Genomic DNA, 15578 nt, shown 5'->3' on the forward strand with positions numbered 1-15578 from the left:
TTTGTTCTGTAAAATTCACTATCTGTTTATAGACAAGTTGGATTTGAAACAAGTACAATTTCCAGTAAATAATTTAAGTAACTCCATTATGCTTACACAAAAGTGTAGTATAGAGTATTTCAGAGGAAGAAATTTTAGCTTGACAGCTGCAAGGTAATTCAGCCTGTGTCTATTAGCTTGTAAAACACAGTTCTGCTTTTAAAAATTATATTATGCACTTCTTTCAAAGTACGTATAGTTTTTTTAAAAATTTTCTATTTATATTATTTATGAAGTTACATACATGGTCTCAGTGTTAACAATCATTCACAATTAGGAAGATAATTTTCTTGCACAGTGTACTTTGTGGGGTGGGGGAATAATAACTACTTAGTACCTGAACATTGGGAAGAAAATTCCCACTTTTTATTCTGTTACTGTATTGCAGTGTTGCACTAAGTGATCTTCAGGGTTTTCCTGTATTGAGCCCTAAGGCTGTGGGGTCTACACAAGGCTGAGTGCAGGTGACTTTCTGCATGCCTCCCTCATGGAGGCTACCTGGACACAACTGAGACCCTGGACACATGGGTGAGGAGGAAGTGGGGAGGCCTGTGGTCTTGTGTGGCAATCCTCTTCTCCTGGAGCTACCAGGAGTGGACTTGGAGAGCTCTGGCATTTTCACAGCTGTTGCTTTAAAGGTAGTGTGGAATCTCATCATGTCCCTAAAACCATGCCACCTTAACAATTCATCTGATCTGACTGGCTGTGTGCCTGTATCTCTTGGTTCAGATCCAAAATCATTTGCGTATTTTAATTTATGTACAGGCTGTAAAAGTGATGATCATTATTGTACCAGCCTCCAGCCTGCAACCTTTTTTACAACATTTTCCTGAGCAAAATGGATCAACTAATGAAAATGAGAGAAAATTATATTGTTTCAGATAGTTGCTCTTTCAGCACAGACTCTCATAGGCACTCTTTATTAGATATTAAAGAAAACCATAAATTGCAAAAGTGGAATTCTCTCATTCAGAAGATTATGAGGGAATTGCTGTATCTCCAGGATTAAATGGGAAGAGGAAAAACTGTCAAACATTATGCAAAACAATATGACTATATGGTGTATGTTGCAGAACACAACAAACTTGATAGCAAAAAAAAAAAAAATCCAGTGAGAAAGTGTTGCATTTTATCAGCAATTTCTCTTTTCCTTTTTGGGAAGGCAAATTACTTCAATTCTCAGACTGAACTGCTTTCTCAGAAACCCCCTACATTAATTTCCTTATGAACACTGCTGTGTGCCAGGTGTTCTTCCTCCATGCTCCCAAAGAAACCTGTAGCATGGCAAGATCCCCAAAACTTGAGATTCATTCTCTCAGTGATGGTTTGTACTGGATTTTTTTTTAAGCCTGACACTCTTCATTTCCCAGACACAACTAATTGCCAGGAAAGGATCTGTTAAGAGGAAACACAATTGGGACAATTTTTATATAATCTGATGTAAATTATGAAGCTTATGGAAGAATCTGCCACCGTCAAAAAATACAACTGGGGAAAGAACACTCACACTTGGCATGACATTTTATGGGGCTGCTCAATATTTAGTTGTAGTTCACCAGAGTTAAAATACTATAATGAACTTTTAAAATACTCTCTCTTCCTAAAAAGAACTTCTCTGCTTACAGTGGATTTCAAGTTCAAAGGTGAAAAATTCAGACTGTCTGTAAGTTTGAGGTGGCAGGCAAGACTTGCCTGAATTTTGGAAATAAAAATATACCATTTATTGGAGAATGAGTTTATCAAATAAATGTAATAGACTATTAGATAATGTTTTCTTATCACTTAGGCATTTATAGTGCATTTTATATTGCATAAGTCGAATGCATAATGTGTGAACTAGGTAACAGGCAAATGTAATAATCATGTGTGATTAAAGCAGTGCCTTTCAAGTGACACTATTAAAATTTCTCAGTTGAGAGAAAGAATAAGTGGTACCCCCCTCTGTATTATTTCTACTAGCATATTTTTTATTCTCCTTTTTATTTGAATGGTAAAAGTATTGAATTGTCTAACAGAACATAAAAAAGATGTTTAGCATTCTATAGTAATTAGAAGTGTGGGAGTGAAAGAAGCATTTATGTAATGAAGATTGTTCAGAGTTTCAGTTTTCTTCAGAAAATATTGTGGCTCACCTGGACAAGTGTCTTGCAGTGGCTTTTTTTTTTGCTCATTCCTTGAAATTGAATTCAGCCAGTCCCTTTACTTTCTTTTCATATCCAGTTAGATTTTAAAGTCTTCTCCCTTGTTGTCCCACCCCCTTCTGTTGAAGTTAATGGAAGTGTTTCAGTGGAAAAGCTTGTACTTACAAACAGAAGAAAAGGTAAGTAGTTCTCTCCATTCCCTCGCTTCTACTTTACTCTTGGAATTTTATTCCATGCTATCTGAGATGATAATAACTATGTTATTATACTATCTAGTTTTTATTTTTAGAAGTTCACATCTTTAATCCATCCACATAGTTGCCTTTGCTACTAAGACGTTTTGTCTTCTGCTGACTTGAGAAACATATTTACCCTCTGTCACTGCCATTTCTACCTTATGGTTTTTTCCTTGACTACCTTTATATTCCTGTTGATACTCATCTTATTTTTTACACTTTAACTTATTTTTTACACTTTAGAAGGGTATCTCCATGAGACTTTGTTTGCATTGCCACAGCTTGTTGAAGGGAGATGTTCCTAAATACATATGAGTTTAAGATTGATTCGGTTTTAATGGAGGACAGTATCCAAAGAACATACTGCTCTGAATGGTGGGTTGCTCAAAGAAGGAAGGAAAGAAGAAAAGCACCGTCCACATCCTCTTCTGTGAATCTGAGACTGACTTCTGCCTCCTTTCAGACCTTGCTCCCCTCTATTTACCTCAGGGGTCAGCTGATTAAAAGTGAGAAGTTTTATGGTGGTAGATCAAATATCCTCTGTTCCTACCCTTTTCCTTCAGCTGAGTGTTGGCTGTGTGTTACCCTTTACCATGACCATCCTTGGAAAGGAGGAGGGAGCTCTCTGTGCTGCTCCATGGTGTATTCTGTTCAGTGCTAGGGCTGACTCATGTTTCTGCTGTGTGTGTTTATGCCTGTGTGTGGGAGAGCTTGACCCTCTCTGCTACTCTCTATCTCTAATGAATCAGAGACTTGGAAGGACTGATATGGTACCCTGAAAGCTGTAATGCCTCTTCACACCTCTTTGTGCTTGATAATTTTGATGTAAGAGGTAATTATAATAATGAAAACATCATTAAATGGAGATGGTGTGAAGAGCAGTATTCTAGTTCTTTGTTTGCTTTTGTATTGCTGGCCTTGTGGTGCTTCTTCATCTGATTTGCTGCTTTCCAAATAAAGAAAATGAGGGGGGGTGTTGTTTTGAGTCTTGATTTTTTTGTTTGTTTTGCTTTGTTTATATCCTTCCTGTAGGTGTAAAATATAACATCTGTTCTCAGTGAGGCTTTTAGAATTTTTTCTCTGTGCACATTGGTCCCTGATTATTGAGGGGGGTCACTGAAGATATATAAATAAGACTTGTGCTCAAGGCTGAGAAGCTAGGAACTCAACAAAAAAAAAAAAATCACAAAGCCTATGGAGTCAGAATCCTTGCAGCTGCTGGGCATTTGAGTTGCCAGTGGTGTTCACTCCAGGAGCCCTCTCCTAATGTACCTATTGTAGCGTGCGGCAGGCAGCTGCATTCTCACAAGGCAGGGTTGTAAACACAGAAGGACAGAGCTTGGTGATTTGTACTGAGCAGAAAGAGGCCAAACAGGTGTATGACTTAAATAGTTCCCTCAAGACGTCAGCTGATGGAGAATCATCCTCATGTCTGTAAGAGCCAGCAAGTTTCTTTTTCAGTTGAAGAGCAGCTGATGCAAACTTTCATTTTCTACAGGTTCTTGGAAAGCTGTTCTACTTTACCAGCAATTGGATAGTCCCAGGGTAGAATGCATCAAACTTTATTTGATCATTTTACTATTCAGAGTTGTTTTCTTGTTTGGCAAACCATATCTAATCCATGCTATTTTTAAAAGATTCTGTACTTATTGGGGAATTTTCTTGGTGCTTATGTTACTGAATATTATAGTGAAATACAAACATGTATGTGTAAGTTATAGCCTGTAACCTAGGACATATGTAATTATGGCAAAGCTATTATGCTTGTTTGGTAAAGCCTAATTTTATTGAGTGCTGCGTCTCTCCCTCGAACCCACGGGGATAGAACCCCTGTGGAGCCCGGCCAGCTGGGCGGTGGGGCGAGGTGGGCAGAGGGAAGGAACTTCTCCTTGGATCCCGGGGGGCTTGGAGAAGCTCCCACGTGAGTCCAAAGATGAGCTGGTCCCACAAGCAAAGGAAAGAGGCACTCTCCCTCAGGATTGGTTCCAAAGTTTAACGAGGGCCTGGAGAGATCCCAGGCTACATCTGACTTCGAAGGACCTCCAGAGCAAGAGAGGGGGTCTCCTGGCCTGGAGCTGCCAGATATAGGGGGCGAACAGTCAACGGGGGAAGGACATGGGAGTGGCTCTCGGGGGGCAAGGCCTCAGAGTGACCCCTGAGAGGGGGTCGGGGAGGAGTCCCAGCCAGGGTCCAGTTACCTGGTGACCCTGGGGGAAGGGTCTGGACAAAGGGGAAGGGTCACCAGGTGATGGACACATCACCTGGGAGGAGACGGGGGATGGGTTGGGGTTTGATGGACATACAGGGACTGATGGGAAAGCTGAGATGAACCAAACAGGTACAAAGAGGGGATATGGAGGGACAAACCATTATGAGGGGATATACAGTGCAAACACAACTCTACAATTGAGTGCCCAGCAGTCACTAAATGCAGTTTTCTAAATGTTAATTTAATTGGAGTCCATGTGGTAAGAAAATAATGCTGTGTTCTTCTTCAAAGGGAACTTTCCTTGGTAAGGCTAGTAGCTTCTGGAGCCTTTCTTACACTCTGTTACACTCTGTTATTTATTTATACTATTTAATTCCATATTTGTATAGTATTTTTACTCAGCAGTTTCTTAAAATTTTCTGTGCATATTCCTATTTGGTTTTGAATTTGACAGTCTTGATATCAACTTACTGTGAAGCAACAAATCCAATATAAGAAGCAAACAAACAAGTGAGTTTTGGGACAAATGATGACAGAAACACAAAATTAGGCTGAATTTATTTCTTTTAGGTTTTGCCAAATGGTTGTAAATGGAGAATAGTCTTGATTTTATTTTTATTGACCTAATTCTTTTGAGAAGATTAACAATACTTCTGACGTTTTGACTAATTTCAATTACAGTTGCCTCTCTATCCAGATAATGGTGAGAATTTTGGAAGAACATGCATAGTTGGAGTGCACACAAGGGCAACTTCTGTTTTGTAAGGAGTTTGTGGTGCTGGAAAAGGGGATTTACTTGTGTGGAGTTCAGGCTTTGCCATGCTGCTTGTGATGCAGAGAAAGTTAGAGGAGTGAGGCACTCCTGAAAAGCTCCTCTCCATAGATAACTGCAAGAGCAAGATCTGTAGTTTTCCTCCCGTTTTGCTGCAGTATGTTCCATCATCCCCTTTAAGGTGTAAATCTTTGTATGTGATGAGGGGATTTTCTGTGATATGTAGAATATACAAATGAAAAAACAAAAGTGCGGGGAAGATGTGAGGCTGTTACCGAGTTAAGGCTGTGATCTTGCTGTGGGTATAGCTAGTGATCAATGTATTCATGGCTCTACCCAGGAATGTATTTTATTATTTAAGTCAATATTAACAAACTAGCTAATGTGATATGAATTTTTAGTTTACATGTGGCTCATGCAGTGAATTTTACAGGGGTCCTGTAGAAAACAGGTAGTCACATATGTAGTTAGACTCTTGCAATGTGTTTGACTGAATAAGCAAACTTAGACAACACTGGCAATTCTTAGGCAACACTGATTTTGTATTTCCCACCTCCAAAAGATTGCTTTTCTAGGTTAATGTGAAGAATGGTGCACTGAGAGTATGTGCATACACATTATGGCTGAAATAAATCTTTCTAAGCTTTTGTACAATCAAGTTTTGATTGGTTGGTTTTTTTTCCTTTTAGCCATGTTAGAGTTCTTGTATTGTCATGCTTACTTCTCCCCTTAGGAGATTACTATCTTTTTCTAAGGCTTCAACTTGAGATCTGTTTTCTATCAGAGCATCCAGTTTAGCTTGAAGCACTGGTTCTTACACAATTTACTTTTCCCTGGGCATTTTAGCTTAGCTTAAAGAGGGTTGGAAGTCCAGGAACAAAGTAATGGAATATGCAAGGTCAGCTACCACAGTAAGAAGAATTAGAACTGACCTGACACCAGCAGCACATCTTTTCATCCACATTTTTTAGTTTCTCTACATTTGATTGTTTTACTCAGAAGAGAAACTAGCTAGCTGCTTTTTGAATTTTTTATTCTCCCTTTACATTTTAGTGTAAGATACAAGCCACATCTGTTTCTTACTAGCCATTTGACATGTACTTTCAACAGAGAAAATGTGGGGTTTTTTTGAGCCTTTTCTCTGCTTTTATTCAGACCGTGACACTTCCCTTAAATACTTTTCAAGATGTGAAATCCAGGGGCTTATCCAAAGCAAAACTCAAACACTTTATTTTGTCAGCTGTTAAAAAAGAATGTCAGGACCAAATGACTCTGAGTTTGTAGTAACATTAATATGCTTTCAATTATTAGTTTAAATATGGATGAGAGGTGATTCAGTAATCTAAAATCAAAACAGGTGCTTTTGTTAAGTAAATAAAAAATAATGGGAGAACTACTTACCATCTCTTCTGAACACCAAATTATGTAATTGAACAGGGATACCATATATTAAATAGCCTAACTACCCTTAAAATTTAGCAGAATTAATTTAGAGTTTGTTGGATAACAGCATTTTTCAGAGAGTGTGTGTTTGAAAGAGATGTTAACATCACTCCAGGTGTTAGTGGGAAATGCCACAGGTGCATCTTGCTTACCTGTAGGTAACAATGTTTTTAAGTTGAAAGCTGGTACAGAGTCAGGGCTCTTTGTGATCTCTGTAGCTGGTGCTATGTGATGCCTTCCTTTTATTTTCTTTTCAAAGTGCAAGGAATGGTAAATGCAAGAGAGTTTAATTTTTTTTTTTAAATAAGATCCTTCTTCTTTGAAACAATAGTCCCAAAATCATGTTTGTTCAGAGTCAATGAAAAAAAAAAACTTTCTTGCCATTCCACCTGCTTCCCAGTCCTTCTGTGCCCCCCCCAAAAAAAATTCTTTGTCCTGATTTTACCAAACTACATCCGGTTTGCCCTGTTTTGAGCCAAACTCAGGAATGCTTCTCTCCATCTGTTACATAGAGTCTGCTAGTAATTTCTTTTTTGTTAGTTCTTGCTCAGGTCTTGACATATTGTCAGTAGCCCTTCCAGTTCTTGGTTATCTCTACTTAAAAGGCACTTAATTTGCTTTGCTTAGATTTTTTTTTTTTTTAATGTACTCTTTGGCACTTTATTAAGCAATTTATTCTGTAGATGATATACTTAACACAGAATGTTTTGCATGCATATAAACTTTCATCTGGTGCATCCCAGGATGCTTAGTGTCTGCCACAAATGTTCTGTATGTGAGTTCATCTTGCAGCATTAGGAACCTACAGTACTGGTGTATTGCTTTGTGTCTTTGTACTGGTCATGCTTAGGGTCCATTTCACTTTTTGTAGAAATAATTTGGGCAGTCGTCCATTCCTGTCAGATCCTGGTGTCATCTGAGTTGTTGCTGGCTCTGCCAGCCCATGCCAATATGGCTAATTTGGGTAGTAGGGTTTACCTTTGTGATCGTGGCAGAGTGGAAGTTTAAGTATACAAATGGCACTTCCAGGTGACTTCAAGGTTTATTTTTTGGGCTAGCTGGGTAAATTTTGTATCTGCAAATGTTTCTTCACTTGAGGTATGCAAGCATGTGTGGATCATAGTGAGTTGTCAGAAGCCTTATCCACAATTGTGGAACATCAGGATGGAGCATCTGCAATAAATGTGCTTGCTGCTTAAATTGGAGAAACAAATACAGTTTTAGGGGTGTCTTTTGTTGAGAAATAACAAGGACCTTGAAATCAGTGATAAAACTTGAATTACAGCAGTTCAGCATGTTAGTACTAAGACATAAACTTGCCAGAAATACAGGCAAAAACATTCATTTAAAATGACCAGAAACAAACAGTTTCTGCTTAGTTGTTGAATGTAGGGTTTGGGGTTTTTTAGCATTAGTAGATGAAATTGTCGTCTCTCTTTTTTTTTCTTTTTTTTTTTTTTTCCAGTCTGTTTATTTTACATTGTTTGGAAAGTCTTTTGGTTAACATGCTGGATTTATCCCCAAACACTCAAAGAAATATTAAACATATGCAGCAAGTTATCACAGTTTAAAAGTGGGGATGAGGGTGCCTTTTTTTTTTCTGACAAAGAAAGGAAAAAAAAGAAAATAGTCTGAACTTATAAGTCTACATAAGTTTATCCCATTCAGGGAGTATTACATGGCACAGGAAATGTCGAGTTTCAGGTTAAATATAAGGTGAGCCATGGGTCACCTAACCTGCAAAGCCGATGGAAAGAGACACTGGCTTTTGCTTGAGGTTCAGCTGTAAACAACCAGGAGCAATCTTCTGAACTGTTGTTACTTAATAGACAGATCTCTGAAGAAGCTCCTCTGTCACTAGTTTTTAGCATTTCCATGTGAAATAAATATTTATACATATCTACTCCGCAGATTATGTTATTGATTACAATATGACTTGTTATTGTTGAGAAAGGATTATTCTTCTCAATAAATAGAACTGAATAATCTCTCCCATTTCACCTAATATATAACCTTACAAAGTAGGTTTCTAATTTCCTCCTTAACATATATCCTCCAGAAATTAATTTTTTTTTTCCAGTTTAGAAGACTTAAAAATAACCCAATTTAAAATTTTTATTGTTCATTTAAATGTATAGAAAAAGTGTGTCTGCTGCTGTGAGAAGGCTCACAGGTGAAGATCTTCATGCATCGTGCATGGTTCTGGACATCTGGTTTTGGGTGGCCCGCTCAAGCAGGGTAGTTGGTCCAGATGATCTCCAGGGCTTCCTGCCAACCTCATCTGTTCTGCAATTCTGTTATTTGGAAAAGAGCATTAACATTTAATAGTCATTTTTAACTTCATTACTTGCTACAGGAGAAAAAAAAGCACTTAAGGCAACCTGTTCATTTAGACTTTTCATTGCTTTTGTTTCTGGTAAAACAGTGAATGGAGTGGGATATCAAAGCATGTCAATGACCTAAATAGAGCTGACAATGAATAGAATTCTAGACATACATAATAATAGCAGTCAGATATTCTGATTAGTGTAAAAACACTTGATGTATTCTGTCAGAAGGTTTATTAAAATTGTAGTTATGTCCCTTTTGAGAGTATGGCAGGGATGGTCATGATGGTCATTCTTTTTAATAACTCTACAGTAACGCTAAAAAAAATTACAGAGCTGAGTAGTTAACACTGCGTTTTGTTGTTTTTTTTTTTAACAGTCCACATACTGGGGGGCAGAGTTACCAGCCTGATGTACCCCAAATTCCCACTGCTTGCATCACTGTGGAAGATGCTGAAATGATGTCACGAATGTCTCACCGTGGCACTAAGATTGTTGTGCACCTGAGGATGGGAGCTAAGACTTATCCAGACTCTCTGTCATTTAATACTGTGGCAGAGATAGTTGGAAGCAAGTACCCAGAGCAGGTAGGTGAAAATATACAAAACCCCCTCATTTTTTCTTTAAAAATATGGATGAAACAATCAAAAAACCAAACCTACCCTTTTGAAACAATCCCTAAAACATGTAACTTTCATTCACATGCTCTTCAATATTTTAGACATCTTAGCTTTTCAATCTTTTACAGGTAGCAGGTTTCATGACTAGGTTTAGCAGGTATATATGATTGGAATAAACTGTCTGCACCACAAATTCTGTTTGAACATTTTATAATTATACATTGTTGTCTTCCATTTGTAAGACTTTTCTTCTTGCTTTCTCCTTTCTTGCAACTTCTTAGCTAAAAATGATACAAACGAAACTCTTGGTGCTGAAGGATTTGTACCTGGTACAAAGTCTTCTGTGTCAGCTTAAAACATGGAATTACCTTTCTGACAGTATGTTTTATTGTGAAAATGTTCATGCAACCTCAATTACAGCAGCACTAGAAATTGCTGCTAGAGTACTTACTGAGCCACAATGCTTTTTTTTAAACACTGTATTTTTTATGGCTTTAATGGAGAAGAAGAATGTCTATCTCTGACCTTTAAACCAGGAAAGAGATTTTATGCATTTAAGAGATTTTATATTTTCTGAGATGACAGTTCAGTAGTTCTGGCTTGTGGTGTCAGAGATCCTCAGTGAGTGTACAGTTTCAGCAGCTTGATCACTGGGCAGGGAAAGAGTAACTACCCTGATGGTTGATTGGTTTGCATAACATCATCTGTGAGTCTAGCTTCATGAAACACATATTTACCAAGTTAAATGTTCCAACTTTATAATTAGGGTGCATTTAATTTAATTTTATGTCATCTGCATTTTTAACAATGTTTCTAACCAGTTAATTTGCTGTCTTTCCTGAATTATGTTTGGTGTACTTCAAAATTTGACATTTCAATTATGAAGTGTTCAAATGTAGACTTCAAAGATATTTTAAGGTGCTTGCCTGGACTTGATTTTCTCTTTGCTGTCCTGCTCTGTTTCTTTAAGTAATGAAGAGAATTGGGATCTCTTCACTATTTCCACTGACAAGCTCATTTTTTAAAACACTGGGTAAAGGCTTATTTACAAGTCCCCTGCTGATGATAATGGGAGTGGTAGTGGATACACTTTGAAAATGTAACCAAGAAACAGGAAAATAAAACAAATTAATGTTTAGGGTTTTTAGTACTCAGTTCCTGTAGGAGCCTTAATGGGTGCTTCACTATGCTCATTCCATTGCGTTACTCTGGTAAAAATGGGAACCATCTCGCTATTTAGGCAATAAAGTACATTACAGATCCAAACTCTTACAAGGCCCTCTATGCCAAAGTGTTTCAAAATGCAGTACAACTCCATGGGAACAGAAAGATGCCATTACCATGGGCCAAAATTTCAGTTTAAGTTTTGAATTGAAATAAACCCAAATCTGGATCTCGACTCTGGGATAGAAATTGTGTGTGGTATTTCTCCTACAAAGGTCTAAAGCAAAACAATTTAAAATTAGGTTGAAACCTGTGAAACATAACTCTTCACTGGTATTGCTGCAAATTATAACTTAAACCCCTGAAATGTAGTTGAAAATGAGGGTTGCTGTAGGACATTGAAGAAAGTGTGTGAAGTCTGGTGAGAAGTGATTCAGCTCAAGATGTAACTACACATTTAGGTATACTTATGCTCATCTATATATTGACCAGGATTTAATATACGACTTGATTTATAAATAATTAATTGACTCATTCCATGATATTTCAACATATTTATTAAAATTATCACCATGAACTGAAATAATATATCTGACAAGTTTATATTACAAACAGTATTAATTATTATTATTAAAATACGTTAAAGGATAAAATAATTTTTTCATACCTGTTTAGAGGTTTTGGGGGGGTTATTTTTTGTTTTGCTTTGTTTTTTGTTTTGTTTTGTTATTTTTTTTAATTTGACCACTTTTGCATCATATCCAGTGCTATTTTTACTTTTTCAATCATTTCTCCAAGTGCTTTATGTGTATTTTTACATATAGCAATTGGGGTTTGGGGGGCTAAAACTAGAAAAATGTTAAGGAAAACAGAAAAATAGTAGTTGACATATTTTTTATATACTTTCCTAACGGTATCCTGTATTTTAGACTTAGTGTTCTGAAAGTCATTGCTGCTACAAGAAATGTTAAAATTATCAAAATGGCTACTCAGAATTGTTTGAGTTGCAAACCTTATTTTAGGTACCTATGCTTAACTTCAACACATGTGCATTTCCAAGTAACCTAAAGCAGTAAAAGAAATGTTATTACTGCTTTTTGAAGCATCAAGCTCTCAGGGGTGCATTCATCATCAGAGGTGATGATGTGAGCGTAGATGTCCTGTGTCTTTTTGAGGCATCTCTGTACCCTATGTGCAGCAATTTTGAAAAATTAACCCACTGATACTTCAGGTTTCCTTCCTGCTTTATCCTTTTTGTTTGGCTGGCCAGTAGGCAGTAAGCAATTGTTCCAGCTAGGAAAAATACATGGTGAAACCTACTGCAAGCTGCAATTTTGCAGTACTAAGTTTGCAGGTGGTGTAGAAAGCTTCTGAACAGAAAAAGGAAATGGATTCTGTCATGTCACACCAGTGTCTCTGTTCTATTTATAACTGTATCATTCCTTCTAAGTTAGGAAAGGACTGTTCACCCCAGACAAGTCTCTTCCTATGTCAGAGCAGGTGATCAGATCATGCATCATCAGAGCAGAGACATCCACCATCCTCTGAGAGTTGAGGTCCTTATTTAGTGACTGCTGAGTTCTGATTAACCTGTAGTTGCCTAAAGGAGGTGAGCCTGTGCCTATAAGATAATGAATTCACGATCCATCTTTTCTTCATATAAACAAATGGGAAACAGTGAGAACAAACATGCTCTGACTTGATGTCCTGGCAACCTTTCTGAGCTTTGGACAGCAGTGAGGGTAGAAAACCTGTGGGTTGTGTGACTTAACATATTTGAGCCTGTATGACTGCTGACAACTGAGCCAAAGAGTTTTTGAAATGACAAAGGTATGGTAGCAGAACCTGCTGAGGTCCAGGCTATTGCAGGTTAGAGACATTTGCAGTCATTCCTGCCTTTTATCTTGGAGGAGTATTTGAGAACTGTTTTGCAACTAGGCCCATGCAGCTAGGATCCTTTTGTGCTGTATTGTGTGCTGGTGAGATGTTTTATTTAAACTATGTAAGCTGACACTGGAGACTGACTGACTGAGAAATTCACAAGTTTACTAATGTGGTTTTCATTTGAAATTCAGGCAGAGTTGGCAGTAAAACATGTTTGTCTTCTCATTTTAATACAGATGTAACGTGATTGGTCTTAAAGTGCAGCAGCAACCGTTCCCATCTCTGGGGAGATGCTATAAATAGCAGCTGTTTGTTGTTAATCTGGCTTCAATGTACCAAATGTGCCAAACATGGAACCACAAAATATGTGATTAACTGAAAAGGTATCAAAGTGGATAAAGTTATAACTCTTCTACAATCTTGACTTTCAGTGTCTTTTTGTACTGTGTATTTCTTGGTGTGCAGTGCTGTTTTACTTATCCTACAGTTACTAAGTGATGGAAAAACTGTTTCCTAAGTGCCCTACAAAGTACATAAATTTAATGGCTGCTCATTATTCTGTGATCCAGGATAAATACTTTAGAGCAGAAACAGAGGAGCTTATAAGTGGCCTTTTCAGAATCCTGGAGAGCTGTTCCAGGAATTCACTCTACAAAGCTTTTTGGCCTCCTGGTTTTTTGGAATGCCGTATCTGCAGTATGTACAATTTGAAAATTGTCTTCATTTTGAAAACCAAGGACATGAAAGACCATTGAAGAATTCACTGTGGCTTAGAGCCAAGTTTGATCAGCACTTTGAAAGTAGCAGTCCTAGGGATGACCTGAGAAACAGAGATGCTAATGTAGTAGCATAGATTGTGAGGTTCTTTACCAGTCTGTGATTGATGTAACAGAACCTGTTCTGCAAAGGACACAGATGCTTATTTATTTCTTCATTCTTCTTCCTTTCCCAGTTTCAAAGATCAGCCCTGTCTCAGATTTTGTGATACTGGGCAAAGATCCAGGGAAAAAGAGAACATAAAAATTGTCCAGGCTTCTGAGCCTGTTAAGCATTCATGCACATAACGGAAGAAATAATTTGTAGACCAAAAATCCATCCCAACCTCAAAAAAAAAAAAAAAAATCAACACAAAACAACCAGACTTTTCTGAAGATGTGTAATACTTAGTGCAGTGTTGTTTTATGGCTTGGCATCACTTCTACATATGTTAACAAAATGTCTATCCATTAGGTCTTTGATGTGGCTTCCAGATATCCCTATGCTCAAAGTAAATCATGCATACAATAGAGCTTTGAGGAGAAATATTTTAAGAGCCTGACGCCGTCATGTTATGGCTCCATTATCACATTTTCTCCATGTGGATTGTTTGGCTATTCATTCCAAGATGTTGAAGGGTTTCTAAATACAATTCCGTGAGCCTCTCTCCTGTGACTGTAAGCTGATCCCTGTTGCTGCTACAAATTAAGTGAATTTGAAAGAATTAGAAGATTATTATAGAGATTTGGTTTTGAAAGTTTTGAGAGTGCCAGCCCATTACTTCATGACAGTGAACTGATGGGCAAGAGAAGTAGAAAAACAAGTGGTAAAAAAGAAACAAGAGAAAGGGTGAAGAAAGAGCATTGGCATTGTTCGGAAATGTATTTTCTTTGAAGTGTTTTTGTTGATATTTGCTGAAATACGTAGTACCTCTGTGTGTGTATGTTTTATTAATAACTGGCTTTCATACTATTAATAGGAGGCTGTCTTTTATTCTGTGCCTTGTGGGGGTGGCAATATTGCTGTCATTGGTTCTAAAACAGAAGTCTTTTCATGATGAAAACAGTTAAATTAATACAAAACTGATATGGAGGAAATTTTTTCTTTGTAACATGATAATTTTATTTATTTGTTGGTTTGTTTATTTAGTTATTTTAACTACTAGAAGGCCTATTATATATTAAAACTAAAGTATATGCTGGATTTTGTGGTGTAAAGCATGGCAAATATTCTAAAACTTGAATCACCTATGTAAAACCCAAGAGCTGACTGAAAGCATTTGATTCTGCTAGGGAAAATTTGGCAATAGTTTCCCTACTGATTTAATGGCTGCTGCACCCTTATGTAATCGTGTTTTTAGAAAATTCAGTATCTAGCTATGCAATAACTACAACTCAAATTTCGTTTGTACATGCGGGGTTGATGTTGAGTGGCAACAGTTTAAAAATATTGTACTACTTAGAGCTGGTGTCTGAAATACTGGTGGAACAAGTGAATGTTTATATGTGGAAGAAAGATTCAAAACAACTTAGATATTTTTGAAAATTATTTTCCAGATGCAATTTTTCTTGAAGGAATCAGTTCAGGTTCACCAGTGTATTGTGACCTTTATGAAGTTCATGTCTTTTCCAAATAACCAGACCATGTCTCTATGTGGGCAGGTGAGAGTGAGGGAGATGGTCAGCGTGGCAGCAGTCTCTGCTGATCTTGAAGGCACCTGAAGTTACTCCATGTTTGCTTGGTGATATCAGAGGAGGACTAAGGGATGTGCTCCACTAGTCTGGGCAAACCAGCAACTCTTGGAAAGGGTTCTCCTCTTGCCAGCTGAGGCATAGTTGCTGTCACTGCATATAAATCTTTGCAACATGAAGGAAAAACGTATCAACTTTAGTAACCACCAATGCCTGCTCCACAGGGAGCAGCACCTTCAGAGTCTCAACTCACTGGCATAAAACTGGTAATGTCCCAGGCCACTGCAGCACCAGGG

General features: G+C 37.6%; 1 protein-coding gene across 3 annotated transcripts in view; it reads left to right on the forward strand.

Moving 5' to 3' along the window:
• The window catches only part of CPQ (carboxypeptidase Q), a 146929-nt gene that overhangs the window by 41131 nt on the left and 90220 nt on the right, over nucleotides 1–15578 (forward strand). For all 3 annotated transcript variants that reach the window (XM_077782816.2, XM_085572363.1, XM_085572364.1), the window contains exon 4: nucleotides 9547–9754. In XM_077782816.2, coding sequence (XP_077638942.2) covers nucleotides 9547–9754 — 208 coding nt within the window. The remainder of the gene's footprint in view (nucleotides 1–9546; nucleotides 9755–15578) is intronic.

This window comes from Lonchura striata, chromosome 2 (genome assembly GCF_050655825.1).
Source record: "Lonchura striata isolate lonStrDom1 chromosome 2, ASM5065582v1, whole genome shotgun sequence".
NCBI lineage: Eukaryota > Metazoa > Chordata > Aves > Passeriformes > Estrildidae > Lonchura > Lonchura striata.